The following is a 16342-nucleotide window of genomic DNA, read 5'->3' as shown; positions in this document are numbered from 1 at the left end:
AGGAAATGAGGCAGATCTGCTGGACAGAAGAGCAATAAGTAATAGTTTAGGTCTCCGGTTCTTTTTCTTATTTTCTATCCCTTTCTTCATCTCTGCCTCTCTCTCTGTCTCCCTCCACCCATCGAAATTACTGTACTGACAGAAAATGACTATTATACAAGAAAAAAACAGTCAGGAAGTGCTTATTCTCTCTGTATATATGTAACTCTGTCTGGAGAACAAATAAAGTGTGGATAAACTTCCAATTTTAACTCTTCTTTGTAATGAAATTGTGACTGTTAACCTAGTTCTTCGTGTTCCTTTCATACCAAATCAAATATCAAATATGCTACTATGGTGTCACAGTTTAAGAACTTAGTTAACCCACTTTAAATTAAAACCTTTTCAACTTTACCATACTTTTTATTTTAACTTAACTGAGCACAAAGTAAAAATGGGAGAGGAGAAAGCAAAAACTAAACAGAAGCAGTGAAGATATTGAGGTTCAGATCCGATGTTCCACTTCTGACCCCTAGAGGGCAGACAGATACTGTTTCATGCTACTGAATCTCCACTAGATCATACATGCAGGCAGTGCCACTGACAGCCGTGTGTTCATCTTAAGTATTTATCATTTGTGTTATACCTTCTTGTCAGTTTCGTCCTCCTCCTCCTCATCCTGCAGGCTGCCTGTGGACTGACTCGGGTCAGAAAAGGTGGGACCCTGTGAGTAGTACTGGGAGCTCCGGAAACCGTCTTTCCTCAACTTGTCACATTCTGGAGACAGACGGAGAACAAGAGACGTCTTATAGACACAACGATCGCTATAATCTTTGGCAGCCATCGTGATCACAAATATTTGTTGGATAAGATTTTGTAGACTGTTGATGCAGGAATATTTTAATGTTTTTTGGAGAAAAAAAACTCAATTAATCATACAACACCATTATGAGAATTCAACTTTGACTACTTAATACATCACAAAATCAGAAAAACACTCAAGTAATGTACAACGCGCACAAATGCTAAATTGTGCATTAAGTATTCATAATAAATTGGCCAATAATGCTGCTATACAAATTATGAGTGAAATATTTATAAGATATCGCAGTGTAACATCAAGTATTTCACTGGATTTGTGTCTCTCATGTGAGTGCAGTAGCTCGTTTGGACGCTGCCAAGTTCTGCTCACACCTCCTCTTGTCACCACCTGCTGTGTTGTGGTTGTAATGTGTGTGAGGGTGTGTGTGCGTGTGTGTGCGTGTGCGTGTAACCAGAGGAGGGGTTATCAGTTTCAGCCTGTCACACACAGATGGCAGAACTGTCTCCCTCTCCTCCATCAGCCCCCTCTTTCTCTCAGGGGGCATTGAGCGCATCATCTCTCTCTTTTCCCCTCAGCTAACATGTCTAATAATACATCCTCTGTTGGGCGTTGTGATTGCTAATTATATTCAAGTAATAGTTTCTTCTAAAGGCTCAACTAAAACATGAAAGTATTGTTCTCTGTGCCTTAACTGAAGCCTGTAGCCTGCAGGATAAAGAGATCTAATCAACTCTGAGGAGAAAACGCACATGTATCTAAGCCCCTCTTGCTCACACTGGTACAATCATGCATGTGTATTCTTGTGATGTAAAAACCCTCCTGGCAAGTCTTTCATCTTGCATCTTGTGAATTAACAATCAAAACCCCCTTTTTTTGTGAATTACACTTGCATGTCACATTCGCAGCCTGACAACTCAGAGACGTTGTTTTTGATCCCACGATCTATCTCCATAGCTAATTACAGCCCATCTCTGCGGAGAGACACACCAGTGCATGTGTAATACTGTCAGATAAACGATCCTTGTGGGGCTGGCAAGCTACTGTGACCACAAGGTGATGTGGCAGCGGTGTGGAAGAGGGATTTAGAAAGCATGATGAGGAAGATGACAGGAGCCGGAGATGTCGAGATGATTGGTGTCGCGTGATTTGGAGATGGTTGTTACACTAAATGAGCCCTGGTGAGCCGAGAGCTATTCGTTGCTAGGCAGAACTAAAAGGGAGGGGTAAGTGACGCAAGCAGAAAGAATGGAGGACATGTAAAAAAGTACGTGATTATATGTATGTATATATACAATAATTGCTAATATGGCTATGTAAAGTCAAAAGGGGAAAACTAATCTCATGAGGAGCTATAGTGAGCTGTCATAAACATAATTCCAAATATAATTTGATCCTGATTGCAGGGACCCTATGATGTCTCTCCATTGCAGGCATCAGAATTTCTTGTGTTTCTGAAAGTTTTTTCAACTTCACTGTAAATGTAACATATAATGCTAATGATGATGATTAATAAATTATACTGGTTAACTGCCAGATATGATATAAAAAAATATTGATCTTATTAATTCGGAGCCTACTTCCAACATACACATACACTGTCAAACAAAATGATACTCCTGATAACCCTAGTGACTGTTATGTAACCTTCCCTGATGCATTTTGACCTGGTGGCACGTCCCCTGCTTAGCACAAGTTCAAACCCATGTGAGTGTGCGAAAGGAACAGCGAGAGGAAGCACGTTGCCATCTGATTAGTTATCGATTATTCTGCTTTGACTCGAGTACCTTTGCTGTGGTCACGCTGGTGGCATTGAATTTAGTGACTTGTTGCATGCACACGAGAGCAGGGGTAGAGCAACATTACCTTAAAAACCTGTTTTTAAAATGAAGTAATGGCTATTAGACACGCGTCAATTATAGACATTTTAGAGATAATGTTCAATAAAAACTGACATTACGATGAAAGGTCCACATTCGTTTCCATAGAGCTGGGCTGTAATTAGGCGTGTCACCGCCACTCTCAACTTCCTGGGAGTGGGGGAGGAATTCAAAAACACACTTCAAGACTCAAATGGACAGCACAGGTGCTCCCATTGGACACCTGTTGGCCTTCAGTCAGGACCCCTGGGGCTGGGTGGTGGTGACAGGATGAAGAGGGAGCAGCATTAACCCCACCTCCCAGGTGGTGTTTTTGGCAATTGCGTACCAAGCAACATCCATATTGCAAGAAGTAATATACAACAGCAAAAGCGCAGGAGTCAAATAAAGACAAAGAAAACTTCTAGTGGGTGTGTGTCTGTGTCTGACTAAGCCTTTACACACCGTAAGCGTCAGGTTACATCCGCCTCCTCCCCATTTATCTCTTTCTCCCTTTATCTCAGTGTCTTTTATCTGCTGACACACCAGGCCACCTCAGCAGGTAAACAACAAGCCTTTTACTGTAGCACACCACCCATGTAAGCACACACACACACACCTACGCACACAAACAGCCATATTCACAATTCTGGGCCTTTTCTAACACCTGCCCCTCAAACCTTTATCTGACAAATAGGTGGAAAACACAACTTTCCCAGGTGCCAGTATTTACTTCTGTTCCCACTTCCTGTTCTGGGAGAGTTGTGAGAATATTAAAAAGTCGTCACTCTCTTCTGACTCGACTGACTTTGTTTGTTTGACGAGACCGTTGTGCCCGTTCTTGTCTAATTGCACTGGACAAACAGGAAGAAGAGGATCTCACACTGTTGTGTTGTTGGCTAAGCACTTATTACAAGTTTACACAAACTGTAGACAAACAAAATTCGCCGGGGTATTTATTCCCCTTGAAGACCCCGGCGTGTGACGGCATCGAGAGACGTTCCAACAGGGGATATTTTTTCCTCCATGAAGAAGGTTATGATTTCACATGTGTCTGTTAGAACGTTGGTTTATTTGTTTGCAGGATAAGTACAGAATAAACTAAATGTTGATGCAGATTACGGGGTGGATCCAGGATGTATCGTTCTTTAACTATGTTTCATAACAAATAAATTTGAATGGTCCTTACCTCGCAGGGCAGTCTTGAGGTTAACTTTGGCTTGGCGGTGGAGGTCTTCTACGCAGGGCGGCCTGCTGCCTGGTAGGAAGACGTTCTCCTGCTGGTGCCACGGGGCTGTGTAATGAACCGTCCACTTGCTCTCCTCATCAAGGTTAGACACCGCTGGAGAGAGACAAAAGATCAGAATTGAGTATTGTGGATCAGAACCTTTTCTCTGCAAGTAGAACTGGCGGTAGAGCGGCCTGGTTTATGCTTGAAGGAGGACAGGAAGGGGAAGGACGGCGAGGTGCTTTGTACCGAGGTGTCAGTCTCCACACCAGCAACATGACACTTATCTGAGACATCGCACAATTAGTAGGCCACACATCTCAGATGGAGGCAGCTCGGGAGGGAAACACTGACCCGTGGTTAAAATGTAAACACACAACTGAAAATGCACAAAAGCAGAGTACCTTATTTTTGTACAGCCAGAGTAAGTCCTATTAAAAAAAACAGCAGTGTTGTGACAACACTGTTAAAAAAAACTGTTTTCATTGTATAAGCTTTCTCTATACAGTATATTAAATATCAAAAAAGCGCTTATTCAATTGGTTCAACCTAAAGCTAGATCTTAGCATCGTTCCAGCAAATGTAACACAACTACGACGTACCAAACAGAGAAGATAATCAATTTGACCTACTTCGTTAACTTCTGTATTTCCTAGAGCTCTTCACAATTGAGCTTTATTCTCACATGGCGTTCTTAAGCCACTTTAACAGATGGCTGTTGATATCAATGTAATGACACATACACTAAACAAAATTTAGGCTTACCAAGTGAGCGAATCCAAGCCAAAATTGGTGATCGTGGATGTAGTAATATTTCCATTTAAACCGCTAAATGTTAGTTTGGTTAGCCCTGGTCCTGACCAAAAAAAAACAACATGCCCATCTGACCGGGAGAGAGGGAGAAGTCTGGAGGGACCAGGAGGAAGGGGACGGGTCATGGAAAGGGGCTGGGTGTGTGTGGAGTGTTTTTATTTGAGGGCTTTTTTTTTTCACAGGTGCTAATGAGCCATAGCAGCATGTGTCGGGGGAGGACAAGGTAGAGGTGTAGTGGTATAGGGTGGGGTCCAACAACTGCAAATTAGTCGTTGGAGAAAGTGTGAGACAGTGTGTGTGCCTGCTTTGATATACAAAATAACTCCTCTGGGCATTTTATGAGTTCTGAATTGACCAGTCCTACTTTACTTCTGTGGGACCCTGAGAGGTTAGGCAACCTAATGAGTACAGCAAAGTTAAACATCGTTGTGTAGATGGATTTACAGGGGACAGTGCAGCGCACCGTGTCCTGCTGCTGGTAAAAAATGGCGGGTTAATGTCCGTCTCTACAGCTCACTGACGAATGGGCGGCCGTTAATTGCTTCTCCAGCAGAGGAGAGGGCCCATTGTGTTTATTTATGTTCTCTCTCACTTTGCAAACACTTTTTTACAGGGTTTTCTTCTTCTTCCATCAAAAAGCTCCAAGTTGTTATGGGTTGTTTTTTTTAAACCTCTGTTGCTATGTTAAAACTTCCCATTTGTTGCATGCTCAGTCATGTAAGAGTGCAAATACCACACATACACACCAAGGGTCAAACTGTGCTTGAAGCTATAACAACGGTATGGATGAGGTGTATCGCCCACAGCAATGCAAGCTGCAGGAATTCAGTGAGTTGCACCTCTTTAAATTAACCTGACATCAATCTGGTACTCATTGCAAAGGTTATTTGAAGCTAATGCGACGAAAAGAGCCAGTGCAGGTAGTTACAGACAGCAACGGCACTGGAGGGGGTCACTGAAATATTCATGATAGTCAACAGTTTGCTAGATGTTATGGGTGCAAGCTGCTTGACGGTGTATATGGGGTCACTGCGATTGACTAACCGTGTCCGTACACATGATGTCTTGCAGTGTGCCCGCACCGATCACAAAAATCAATCAAATACATCACGAGGCAAAACTCGCCACAAGTTCGAACCGGAGAGCTGTGTGAGACCAACACACGAAACCACTCGCACACGATTCATCTGGGGGAGTGAATGTGAATTTAAAACTTGCAGCAAGTTTGAATCCACACCAACATTACTGTCACAACATACCTTTGAGAAAGGCACAGGCACCGTACTACAAATACTCCATTTCCTTTCAAACACAGTTTCAAATTGTCTTGCTCAATCACACACACTCAGCACAGGTAGCCCTCCCCCACCCACCATTTATGAGTAAGGGGCTTGAATAGACCTCAGTCAGACTATAGGCAGGCCAAGGACATGGGGACTAGGCACACAAAGCCTGTATTGTCCCTCTGCATCAGTCTCCACATCAGGCCTTTCAGTGCCACAATACCCCCAGCCTCTCTCTGGCTCTCTCTCTCTCACACACACACACACACACACACACACACACACACACACACACACACACACACACACACACACACACACACACACACACACACACACACACACACACACACACACACACACACACACACACACACACACACACACACACACTGGATTATGGGCGCGAAAGTCCTTCAGAAGTCCACTTTAATCCCTCTGTCCATTGACATCAACATTCCCTATGCCCAATTACAAAAACACAGTCTGAGCGCAAAAAGGCTGCTGATAACTGGTGAAAGATACAACGCACAAGGTGCCTCAGAGATAAAAAAAAATGCAGAAGGATACAAGTAGGAAGATCACTGGATAAACCACTGCACGCACACACACACACACACACACATGGTATTAGCGGTCATGATCAATAACAGTGATCAAATTGTATTGACAGCATCTGCAATAATCCTGAACCGGTTCCCTGATCACCCTCCAGCCAACACGGTTTTAACTTTCACACACAATACAATGTTATGTGTTTCATATGGGTCAGCATGGCCTTGGTCCAGGTTTGTTTTATTATTCATGCACAAGGCAAAAGTTGTTGTTCAGTTGTGACCAGCAAAAGTATAAAGTCGTCATAATTAAGGGTTTATTTGAGGAAATTTGCCTCTTTTCCACTTTACGGTCCCTCCTGATCATACAAACTCTTACAACTTGAAACCTTGACTTTAGACCCCCTGCAAAAAAAGCTTTGGTCCCACGGTGACATGGCCCAGATGAACCACAGAGACCGAGACAGAGCATCCACCCACTGAAAGTGAGCAATACTGTAGTTAGGCGTCTACGTCCTCCTGCAAAATAAAAGCGCTGGATTGCAGTGGAGTGCCAAGGTCCACAGCTCAGGTGCAAAGCGGAGGCTCGTGCCAGACAGGAAGATAAGAAGTACAAAAATGCTGAGCTAATGGTTAACATCACCTCAGCCTTGACTTAGACACACACACACGGGCTATAAATACATCTGAGATTAGATTTTGCACAAGCAGCTTGCCCTGCATCAACCAGGTCTTTGCCAAACATCGTCACCTGATTGATTCACAGCCCTTGATAAAATAATAGCCTCCGAGTGTTAACACATCCTCCTAACTATAATCTTCATGGTAAAAAGACGGTTCGGTTTCCTTTGGTACAGAGCTCAGGTTAAAGGAAACATTCATACCTAAATAAAGTAGTTGTGAGTATAAGTGCCTCCAGCTGCCACCTCGGTCATTTAGTACTAACAGTTGTCAGCTCAGTGGAGTCTTCACCCAGCGGTTACCTGGTAACTGGGTGCAACGGAGGGTTGTGTCTGGGCTCAGCCCAGGGAGCAGTGAAGGTAGTACACCCACAGGAAATCATTAGTTGGGATCAAATTAATTATAAATTGTTACACCGTGGATCCACTTACAGAAAAGCCTTAATTCAAATAGTTGGAGAGCTGTATGAAAATTCAGGTACTCCCAAAAAATATTTCTGTGTCAAAATGATGCAAAACAAGACTCGGGAATGAATTTCAGTGTAAATTCTGACTAACTACTGTCCATTTGTTCTAGTTTTAACATGGAAACTAGGTCCAAACAACTTGAAACCCATGGAAAAAAATACCTTACCTTTCCTTTTGAAGTATTTAATCACAGATTTTAACGAGGTCCCGATAAACACCATTATTCCCCTTGACTCTGTCCTTCTCTTGAAAAAAATAAAATTGCCCTACTGAGGGACAAAAAACATAAAATCCGGGGATTATGAGAAAGAAGACGGGATGACGGAGCGCTGGTGTCAGTTCTTCTTCCTCTGCTCACATTCTCACAACAGGGTCGAGTGTGTGTGAGCGTCAACTACGCTGACAATGAGTCCCTACCCCTATCAGTCTCTCTAAACACACACGGTCCACCACTCCCCCCCACCACCACCAACACTCCTCCCTCAGGCAATCCAGTCCTCAGACACACACACACACACACACAGCGGGAGGGGTGTAGGACCGGCCCCTCTGTTCCTCTGTGCTTTGGTTACCAAGGAGTTCTGGCTGCCTCTCCCTTTATTTCTCATCATCAGTTGTTCTCATCATTTCTCTCTCTCTCTCTCTCTCTCTCTCTCTCTCTCTCTCTCTCTCTCTCTCTCTCTCTCTCTCTCTCTCTCTCTCTCTCTCTCTCTCCCCCCTCTCTTTCTTCTTTCGCTCTGCAGGACTCAGAATAAAGCTGAGAGTTAAATATGTGTTATTAGAGCGAACAGGCACACTCATCTGTTAAGATTTCTCATTTATTTCCATCTCTCTCTCTCTCTCTCTTGTGCTTGATTTTTCTTACTTTTCAGCCTGCTCTGGGACAAAATCAGTGCATTGCCTCTTTCGCTGCCACGACAGACTTATCTGGGGAATGTTTATGCATCTAATTAAACTATCAGTTACCCCTACAAAGAACCTTGTACACCATCGAAAAATAAATAAAAGATATCCTCAGGAGAACGCAGCTTCCACCTGCATGCAAAGTGCAACGCAGACAGGACACATCACTACACCCAGTACATCACAATTGATCTCATTTTGCACCATTACTTTACTGCAAAGACTAAGTCCAAGATCTTAGTTAACTAAAATATCTACAACCAGGAAAAAAAAAAGATACTTTTTTTATCTCTATAAATCAATTTTACACTTTTCTCTGGATTATTTCTACCAACACTTCTCCCTCTGTCTGATCATCCCGGCATGATGTGAGTGTGCACATGGCCACTGGATCTGTGCCACATGAATATATATCACATGCAACCCTCCCATTGTCGCAATCTATCAAACACACAGGATAGCCCCTCCTATGTGACCGTATTTCTTTTCAGACCAAATGGTAGAAGAGCAGGGGGGTTGAGGGCTGCAGCCAGAGCTTGAATGGGACTGCAAATGATCTTTGAATTTGTGGGTAAAAAGGATTCCCCCTCCACCCTCCCTCCCTAGACCTTGCTCATCTGAATCTTTCAGTTGCTGTTTGGATTTATTTGAGTGTTTTTTTCTCTCAACATTTGATAATTCTCTACAGTCTATCTAGTGCAAACACAAACACACAAACACACACACACACACACACACACACACACAGGGTTACACACACACCCTAACACTTGTGCTACAGTCGCCAAGTTCATCAAAAGTGGTCATTGAAATGTTTTTTTCTTTCTTCCTTAGTTGAACCTAATAAAATGTTTATGTATAACCTCGATATAAAGTAATGTTCAAACTCATGGTTTAGACTTGGTGACCTTTCGCCACCAAAACCTACATTAAAGTTTTCATAACCCTTCAATGCTAATCACAGTCATCTCACAGTAATTATAGCAAACACACCATTTCACATTATAGTTGAGCAGTGTCAACTCAAAGTTGAACCAAAGTCCTTCTCCGTGTGTCCAACCCTATTTTATCTCTTCACGTTTTGTCAGCAGCCTCTGTTTTGGCTTGTATCGTACTGTTTGGCACGCGTGCAACATTAGGATAATTTATGCAGACGATATCCAAGCAGCATTACTCATTAGAGAGCCTATTGTTCTCCGGGCACGCGTGTTGACACGCACGCACACACGCGCACACACACACACGCGCACGGGCACACACACACACACACACACACACACACACACACACACACACACACACACACACACACACACACACACACACACACACACACACACACACACACACACACACACACACACACACACACACACACACACACACACACACACACACACACACACACACACACACAGTGTGACAGACAGGTCAACAACTCAATCTGCTTCATGAAGGAGGGCTTCATATCTAGGCCACCTCTAGGATTAGGGCAATCTATCCATTCAGGCATACGACCATACATCCTTCCGCGCATTCACTGAACGCCAGGCCCAAAAAAACATCAATTTTTCATCTGCTCATACTTAAAGCAGCATATGGAGGAAGCGTATTTGACAACAGTCGATGAAGCTTGGACCTCAGAGGATGAGTTCATTAAGCACGGAAAATTATTATCAAAGAATATTATGATAGTGGTTGGAGCCCTAATTAGCCCTTAGTTATACATTTAATAAATGTTCATTACCTAAACTGTGGCAATATTTATTTATTCTTTCTGTTTTACAACTTCTTTATAATCCTTGATGTTACATATGAGAAAACATGCATAAAGAATTCATGCCATCAGCTACGAGCAAATATTTAAAATTAAGTCTGAATTCTTGCAAGATGAAAATACCTTTTAACAATTGTGCCTGGATCCAACTGTGTGTTTTTCTAATCTGTGCTGAAACCAACCAATCAATCGTTTTCATTCGAACACACAATCCTGACACGTGCTCGTTAGTATTAAGCCCTACGGCAAGAAGACATGCAATTATCTGTTCTGGTAAGACAACAAGCGGTGTGTCCACGGGAGAAGGTGGTGACGCGAAGAAAGGGACAAGGGAGAAATTGGGGGATGATTCGTTTGAAATTGGATGTCATAATTAAGACTCGAGGTGGCAGGGTGATAATGAAGAAGACAGAGTGACGAGGGACTCCTGCTCTTCCCCTCCTTCATCTCACGTTCTCCCTTTCATTTTCACACTTCGCTCGGATCTCCCCTTCAACCTCGCAGAGCAGTTACACAATCTCGCTCACAGACACACACCCTAGTTTTTTATTCATTTATTTTTAGATTAAGTCCTTTTCTCTCCATCTCCACTTCCTTCATACAACCCCACACACATGCGCGCACGCACGCACACACTTCATATGACAGGTCTAAGCTTCTATTTTCCTAATTGGACTTAAGAAGAGAGCTAAGCTGACCCTGTAAAACCCCTCAACTCTACCTGATCCGCTAATGTCAAATCTCTCTCTCCCCCTCTTTCCTCCTTCTTCTTCCATCCCATTTTCTTTTCTCTTCTTCTCCTCTCTTTCTACTAGACATAACCCCTTTCACGACTGCTAACATAGTCTAGCGTGTATTGATTTTACTCTCCCCTTTTACCCCCACGTCTTTCCTTTCTTGCCCCTTTCTTGTTCAGGCTCCGACCTCGCACACCTTCCCCCTCGGTACGTATAGGTACGCTAGGTGGAGATAGGCAGGAAAACGTGAGGAGTGGAAAGCAGGCTATTGTATTTGTTTCAGATACGCGCGCACACAAACACATTTGTGATAAAGTCTGAACTGAACATGTAAATTATTTGGTCCAACGATCTAATGATAATGTGAAAAAAGGGAAATGAAGTTAACAGTTTGGACGTGAATGATTCACACAGTAATAAAAAAACGCATTTCCTTTTCATTTCCCTCCCGCCTTGCCCCGATTCTGTGAATGAAGATCTATAATTTATAGCCTGTAGCGCAACATACTCCCCCCAAACCCAACCTTTCATCTGTACATCTCTGTGAATGAAAGCATAGCATCAGAGGTCAATAGGAATCTGATCACTTTGGTCTTCTCCCATGCCACTTTGGCATGAATAATCTATCGGTGAAGACTGAGGGGGAGCAGAGAGGAGATGGCATGAAGGTTGGGTGGTTGCTGATCATTAACACATTTATATGCAGGATTTCCTTTACACACTGTACTGGTACTGTCATTCAAGTGTTGATTTTTTTCTGGATTTATTGAACGATATACTGGATGTCATCAATAGTCAACAGACACTGGTTAGTCTCTTTGATTGTGTGATAAAAAAACAACCTTATTATAGAGCTATTAAATGTAAAAAAAAAAAAAAAAACAAGAGTTGTATGATATAGTAGTAATGTTATGTTGATGTTGACAAACCCTATAGATGGTCAGGAGAAAGTAAACGCGCATAAAGAAGGAGAAAACTCTTCACAGCACTCATAAATAGGTAGTTAAGAGCAAAGTTAAACTTTCAACTTCCTCCTGAACAAACACAAACTCTCACTCAAACACGCCATGGTGACAGGGAGACTCGGCTGAGTAAACAAGCCGCGCTAACTGTTTTTCTGGCACTAATGATTTTAACATGGGGTTAAGTTCCCGCACATCACACACACACACACACACACACACACACACACACACACACACACACACACACACACACACACACACACACACACACACACACACACACACACACACACACACACACACACACACACACACACACACACACACACACACACACACCATTTAATTCAGTAAATTCCCACACTTGCTTTATGACCTTTTTCTGAGACCAAACTCTGTCTTGTCTTGTTTTAGGCCTCTCTCTCTCTCTCTGTCTCTCCTGTTACACTTCTGTCTGTTCAGCAGGCAGAGGTTACTGGGTAACTCCAGGCGACCCCCCTCCTCTCTTCTGTTCTTTCCGTCTGACCTGCTCCATTGAAGCAGCTGGGATTCACACACACACACACACACACACACACACACACACACACACACACACACACACACACACACACACACACACACACACACACACACACACACACACACACACACACACACACACACACACACACACACACACACACACACACACACACACACACAGCTCTCATCTAAGCACAGTGTGCACATACATTACAAAAAGACGTAATGACTGGCCTTCACGTAGACACAGCTCACCCATCACATCACAAGTTATTCTATGACTGGTCGACAGCAAACCCCTCTGTGTTCACCATGAGAAAGTCAATGGCCACAAGTCTTCAATGAGTCCATCAACAGTATATTTGCATGATTCCATTCAGTATATGGTGGGTTTAGAAGAGGTCAGATTGAAGGGGGTGTCTACATTTCTTGGATTGATGCACTTCAAGCTACTGCAGTGGCTCACAACAAGCAAAAGAAATGTCAGCAGGCACTTACAGCATTAGGCTGAGAGATTTTATGAGACTACAAGTTCGCAAACTGGGATATTCTTCTCAATGAAAAGCGGAGGGGCCTCCCTAGTCTATAGGCTGCTCGTCCTTTGTGATCTATGAGAAAAAACTGAAAAGTCTGAGCGACACCCTGCAAACTACGCCCCGAGCATGCTCAGCCCATCCCTAACAGGACCAGACCCCGCTATAGGTGTCTGTGTGTGTTTTCTGTTTCACAAGCACATGCGCGTGCATATTCTAGCCTTGATGTGGCGACACAGGTTTTCTGTTCGAACACCATGTAGCTGCGCTTGATGTGTGCATCTGAGAAATGTGTTTGAAAGACGACGAGCACAATATTGACTGGGCTGAAAAGGGAGATGCTATCAAAAGCAAAACTTTGCCCAAAGACTGTCAAAAACAAGGCAAGAAGAAAAAGAGAGGGGAAGCAAAGTTTGAAAGATTCTTTGATGTGGTTGAGGCATTTTTGCTGAGTGGTGATGTGAGGTAGGATAGAAGAGGAAGCGTTTAGAGGGACAAAGGAATGAGACAGAGAGGAGATAAAGGCAGCTGCTGGGAGAGAGAAGTCAGCATTTGAGAGTGAGCATATAGGGAACGATAGATGGAGTGTGAATGCAAAACATCCAGAAGCAGACAATCAATAAAAACAGATATGCACAGGAAAACGGACACACAAATATATACACAAAGGCCCAGCAGGCTTGGCGGTCATGCCTAATTTTCTCTCTCCTGGCGTCTGACCCGGGCGCTCCCTACTGACCCCCTTTGAAATTCAATCCAGGATAAAAGAGAAAGAAAGACAGTGTACACAGTTAGAGGTTGTACTCAGATAGAGCATTAGCGTCTCGTCTCGACTGAAGAACACAATTGTGCGTCTTTGTGCCTCAGCATGGCAGTGAAACAAGAACCGGCACAGAAAAGCCTCAAAACAAAAGGTCAACTAATAGCAATAACAGCTGGAAGAGCGTAAACTGACAGGGAGGCGTGCAACCGTTAAATAAGCTCTCCCTTTGCATTCATTCAACATGGAAAACCTTTACAGCTCAGTGTTTGCTTCAGCGCTATAAAAGGTGGGTCACTATTAATATGTACACGCCTGTTGAGCAGGGCGTTAAACGCTGTTGTTTTACGAGCAAGCTGATTTGTACGCCCCGGCTCTTGGTGCCTTCAGAGAGGGTGGCAGGTTTGTTGCAGTCTTGGGGCGTTTTATGTCCCAGTCAGGGTGGATTTGTACCTAACCGTCCGTTTCCATCCTGGCAACAGGGCTTTAAATCAAATGCAATCTGACCCCAGTGGCTTGTCACCCCCCCTGAAGTTGGCAAGACAATAAGATGAAACTGAAACAGGCCCCGTTTAGAAAGTGGAGAGTTTGCCGGTTGGCAGGGCAACATTCCGTGCATGTTTTTCCTGGTGTTAGGATGGGCTCAAGTTGGTTAAATTGAAACAAACAAACATGGTTTCAGTGGTGCACTTGGCTTTGAGCATCACATAACTAATTTCTGTCAATTCAGCAATTTTCTTACCATCCAACTATTCAGCTCAGCTCATCAGGACAAGCCGTAACACGTTTGAAACTGACATGCGATCAGAAAATCATTGACCAGTGAAACACCAAGTGTGACATAAAGACAGAACCCTGGCAGCCCTCAGACTACATTAGGAGCCATTACCACCCAGCCACACTGTCTCCGCTCATATTGACTCCCGGCCCCTCTAACTCTCCGGTGGACCCTCCGAGGATCCGCCACATCAATAACCACAAAGTGTGTTTGTGTGTTTGTGTGTGTGTACAGTTGTGCGTGTCCTAGACATCTCTCATCGTCTCACTGGTCCCATGCCTTATAATGGCTTACGGTGGGTTGACATCATTCTGCTTCTGGGTGTGCAAGTTATTGTGTATGTGAGGATGAGTGCCTGCAGCTGTTTCTTCAACCTACTGCATTTAGAACAACAGGCCATGTCACAGATAATAATCTAGACAATAAAGTAAACAATAAAGGCCTGTAAGAACTGTGTTATGTCTCTGTTCCCCTAATATTTTTGTCTTTGTTTATGCTTATGACACGTCGAGCTCTTGCACATATAGGTTAAGAGAAAATACATGTGCCAATAGTCTATATGCATACAAGCATGTAGGCATGATCACTTAATTATCCACACGCACGTTCACACACATCCACGTAGAGATTCCTGCACATACAACATTATGTTGGCAGCCTTGCTGGTTACCTGACCTACATTTCAACACCAGGGCTGTCTGTTCATTTCTCCTAAGGGCCAGTGTGTGTGTGTGTGTGTGTGTGTGTGTGTGTGTGTGAGAGTGTGTGTATCTCACAATCATTAATCCAATTTTATAATTAACTTCACACACAAAATGCCATAAATCTGACACAATTATACACACTCACTATTGCCCTTGTAGTGGTCCTGTGTGTGCATGTGTGTGTGTGTGTGTGTGTGTGTGTGTGTGTGTGTGTGTGTGTGTGTGTGTGTGTGTGTGCCCAGAGTTTAAAGCCTCACAAACAAACCCTCACAACTGGCTTGATTAAAAGTGTGATGTGAATAATGTTCAAGCTGGGAAACTTGACAGAAATCAATAGGCAGCAGCTGGAATATTGCTTGATTTACTTCAATAATATGATTCATTAGCATCAATATTTCACTGCTTATTTTACACCAAAGGCTTTCAGCTTACAACCCAGTTAAAAGTGATTCATCGGGACGACAGCGGCGCTGGTTTAACGCCCAATAAGATAATGAATTTCCCTCATTTTGCACAGTTGTACACAAGAGCCTGAGGAAGGTCTACGGTATGTGTGTTGCCTCTGCTATTGCCGTGGTGCGCTGCTCTCGCTGCTGATGAGAGGGTCTTGTCTGATTTAGACACAGCAGCTCAGAGACAGACTGAGCTAATTTAGGTTAAGTGCCTCCAGTAGCTCAAGGGCACAAAGCAACAAGCCACCTGGGGCTAGCTGCGAGCGTGTGTGTGTGTGTGTGTGTATCAGGGATACCAATGGGAAGTGGGTTAAACTAATATGTGGCTATCCACAGTCTCTCCACCACTGCAGCAAAATTGACAGTGTTGTTTGACCCATTTCCCACATAGCACCTCACTACTCATCAGCAGCAGCAGTAGGTCATTTGGGGAGGGGATGGGTTTGCAACACCAACACGTCCAATCAACAAGCAGAAATACAACCAATCGCCTCCATGACCACAAAACATATAGTAGGAAGTGC

At 43.6% G+C, this 16342-nt stretch overlaps 1 protein-coding gene across 13 annotated transcripts in view; it reads right to left on the bottom strand.

Annotated features, from left to right (window-relative positions):
• nhsl1b (NHS-like 1b) overlaps positions 1 to 16342 on the bottom strand; it is a 93814-nt gene that overhangs the window by 15701 nt on the left and 61771 nt on the right. For 10 of the 13 annotated variants that reach the window (XM_047328672.1, XM_047328666.1, XM_047328669.1 and 7 more), the window contains 2 exons: positions 3848 to 4000; positions 626 to 756 (listed from right to left, as the gene is read on the bottom strand). In XM_047328672.1, the coding sequence (XP_047184628.1) occupies positions 626 to 756; positions 3848 to 4000 (284 nt within the window). Of the gene's footprint in view, positions 1 to 625; positions 757 to 3847; positions 4001 to 7850; positions 8127 to 16342 lie in introns of those variants that run through there. The other 3 variants (XM_047328674.1, XM_047328673.1, XM_047328677.1) reach the window with 3 other exon arrangements.

The sequence above is a fragment of the Scophthalmus maximus genome, chromosome 18, assembly GCF_022379125.1.
Source record: "Scophthalmus maximus strain ysfricsl-2021 chromosome 18, ASM2237912v1, whole genome shotgun sequence".
Taxonomy (NCBI): Eukaryota; Metazoa; Chordata; class Actinopteri; order Pleuronectiformes; family Scophthalmidae; genus Scophthalmus; species Scophthalmus maximus.
The sequence above is the reverse complement of the archived record's forward strand: the minus strand, read 5'-3'. Positions and strand labels throughout refer to the sequence as shown.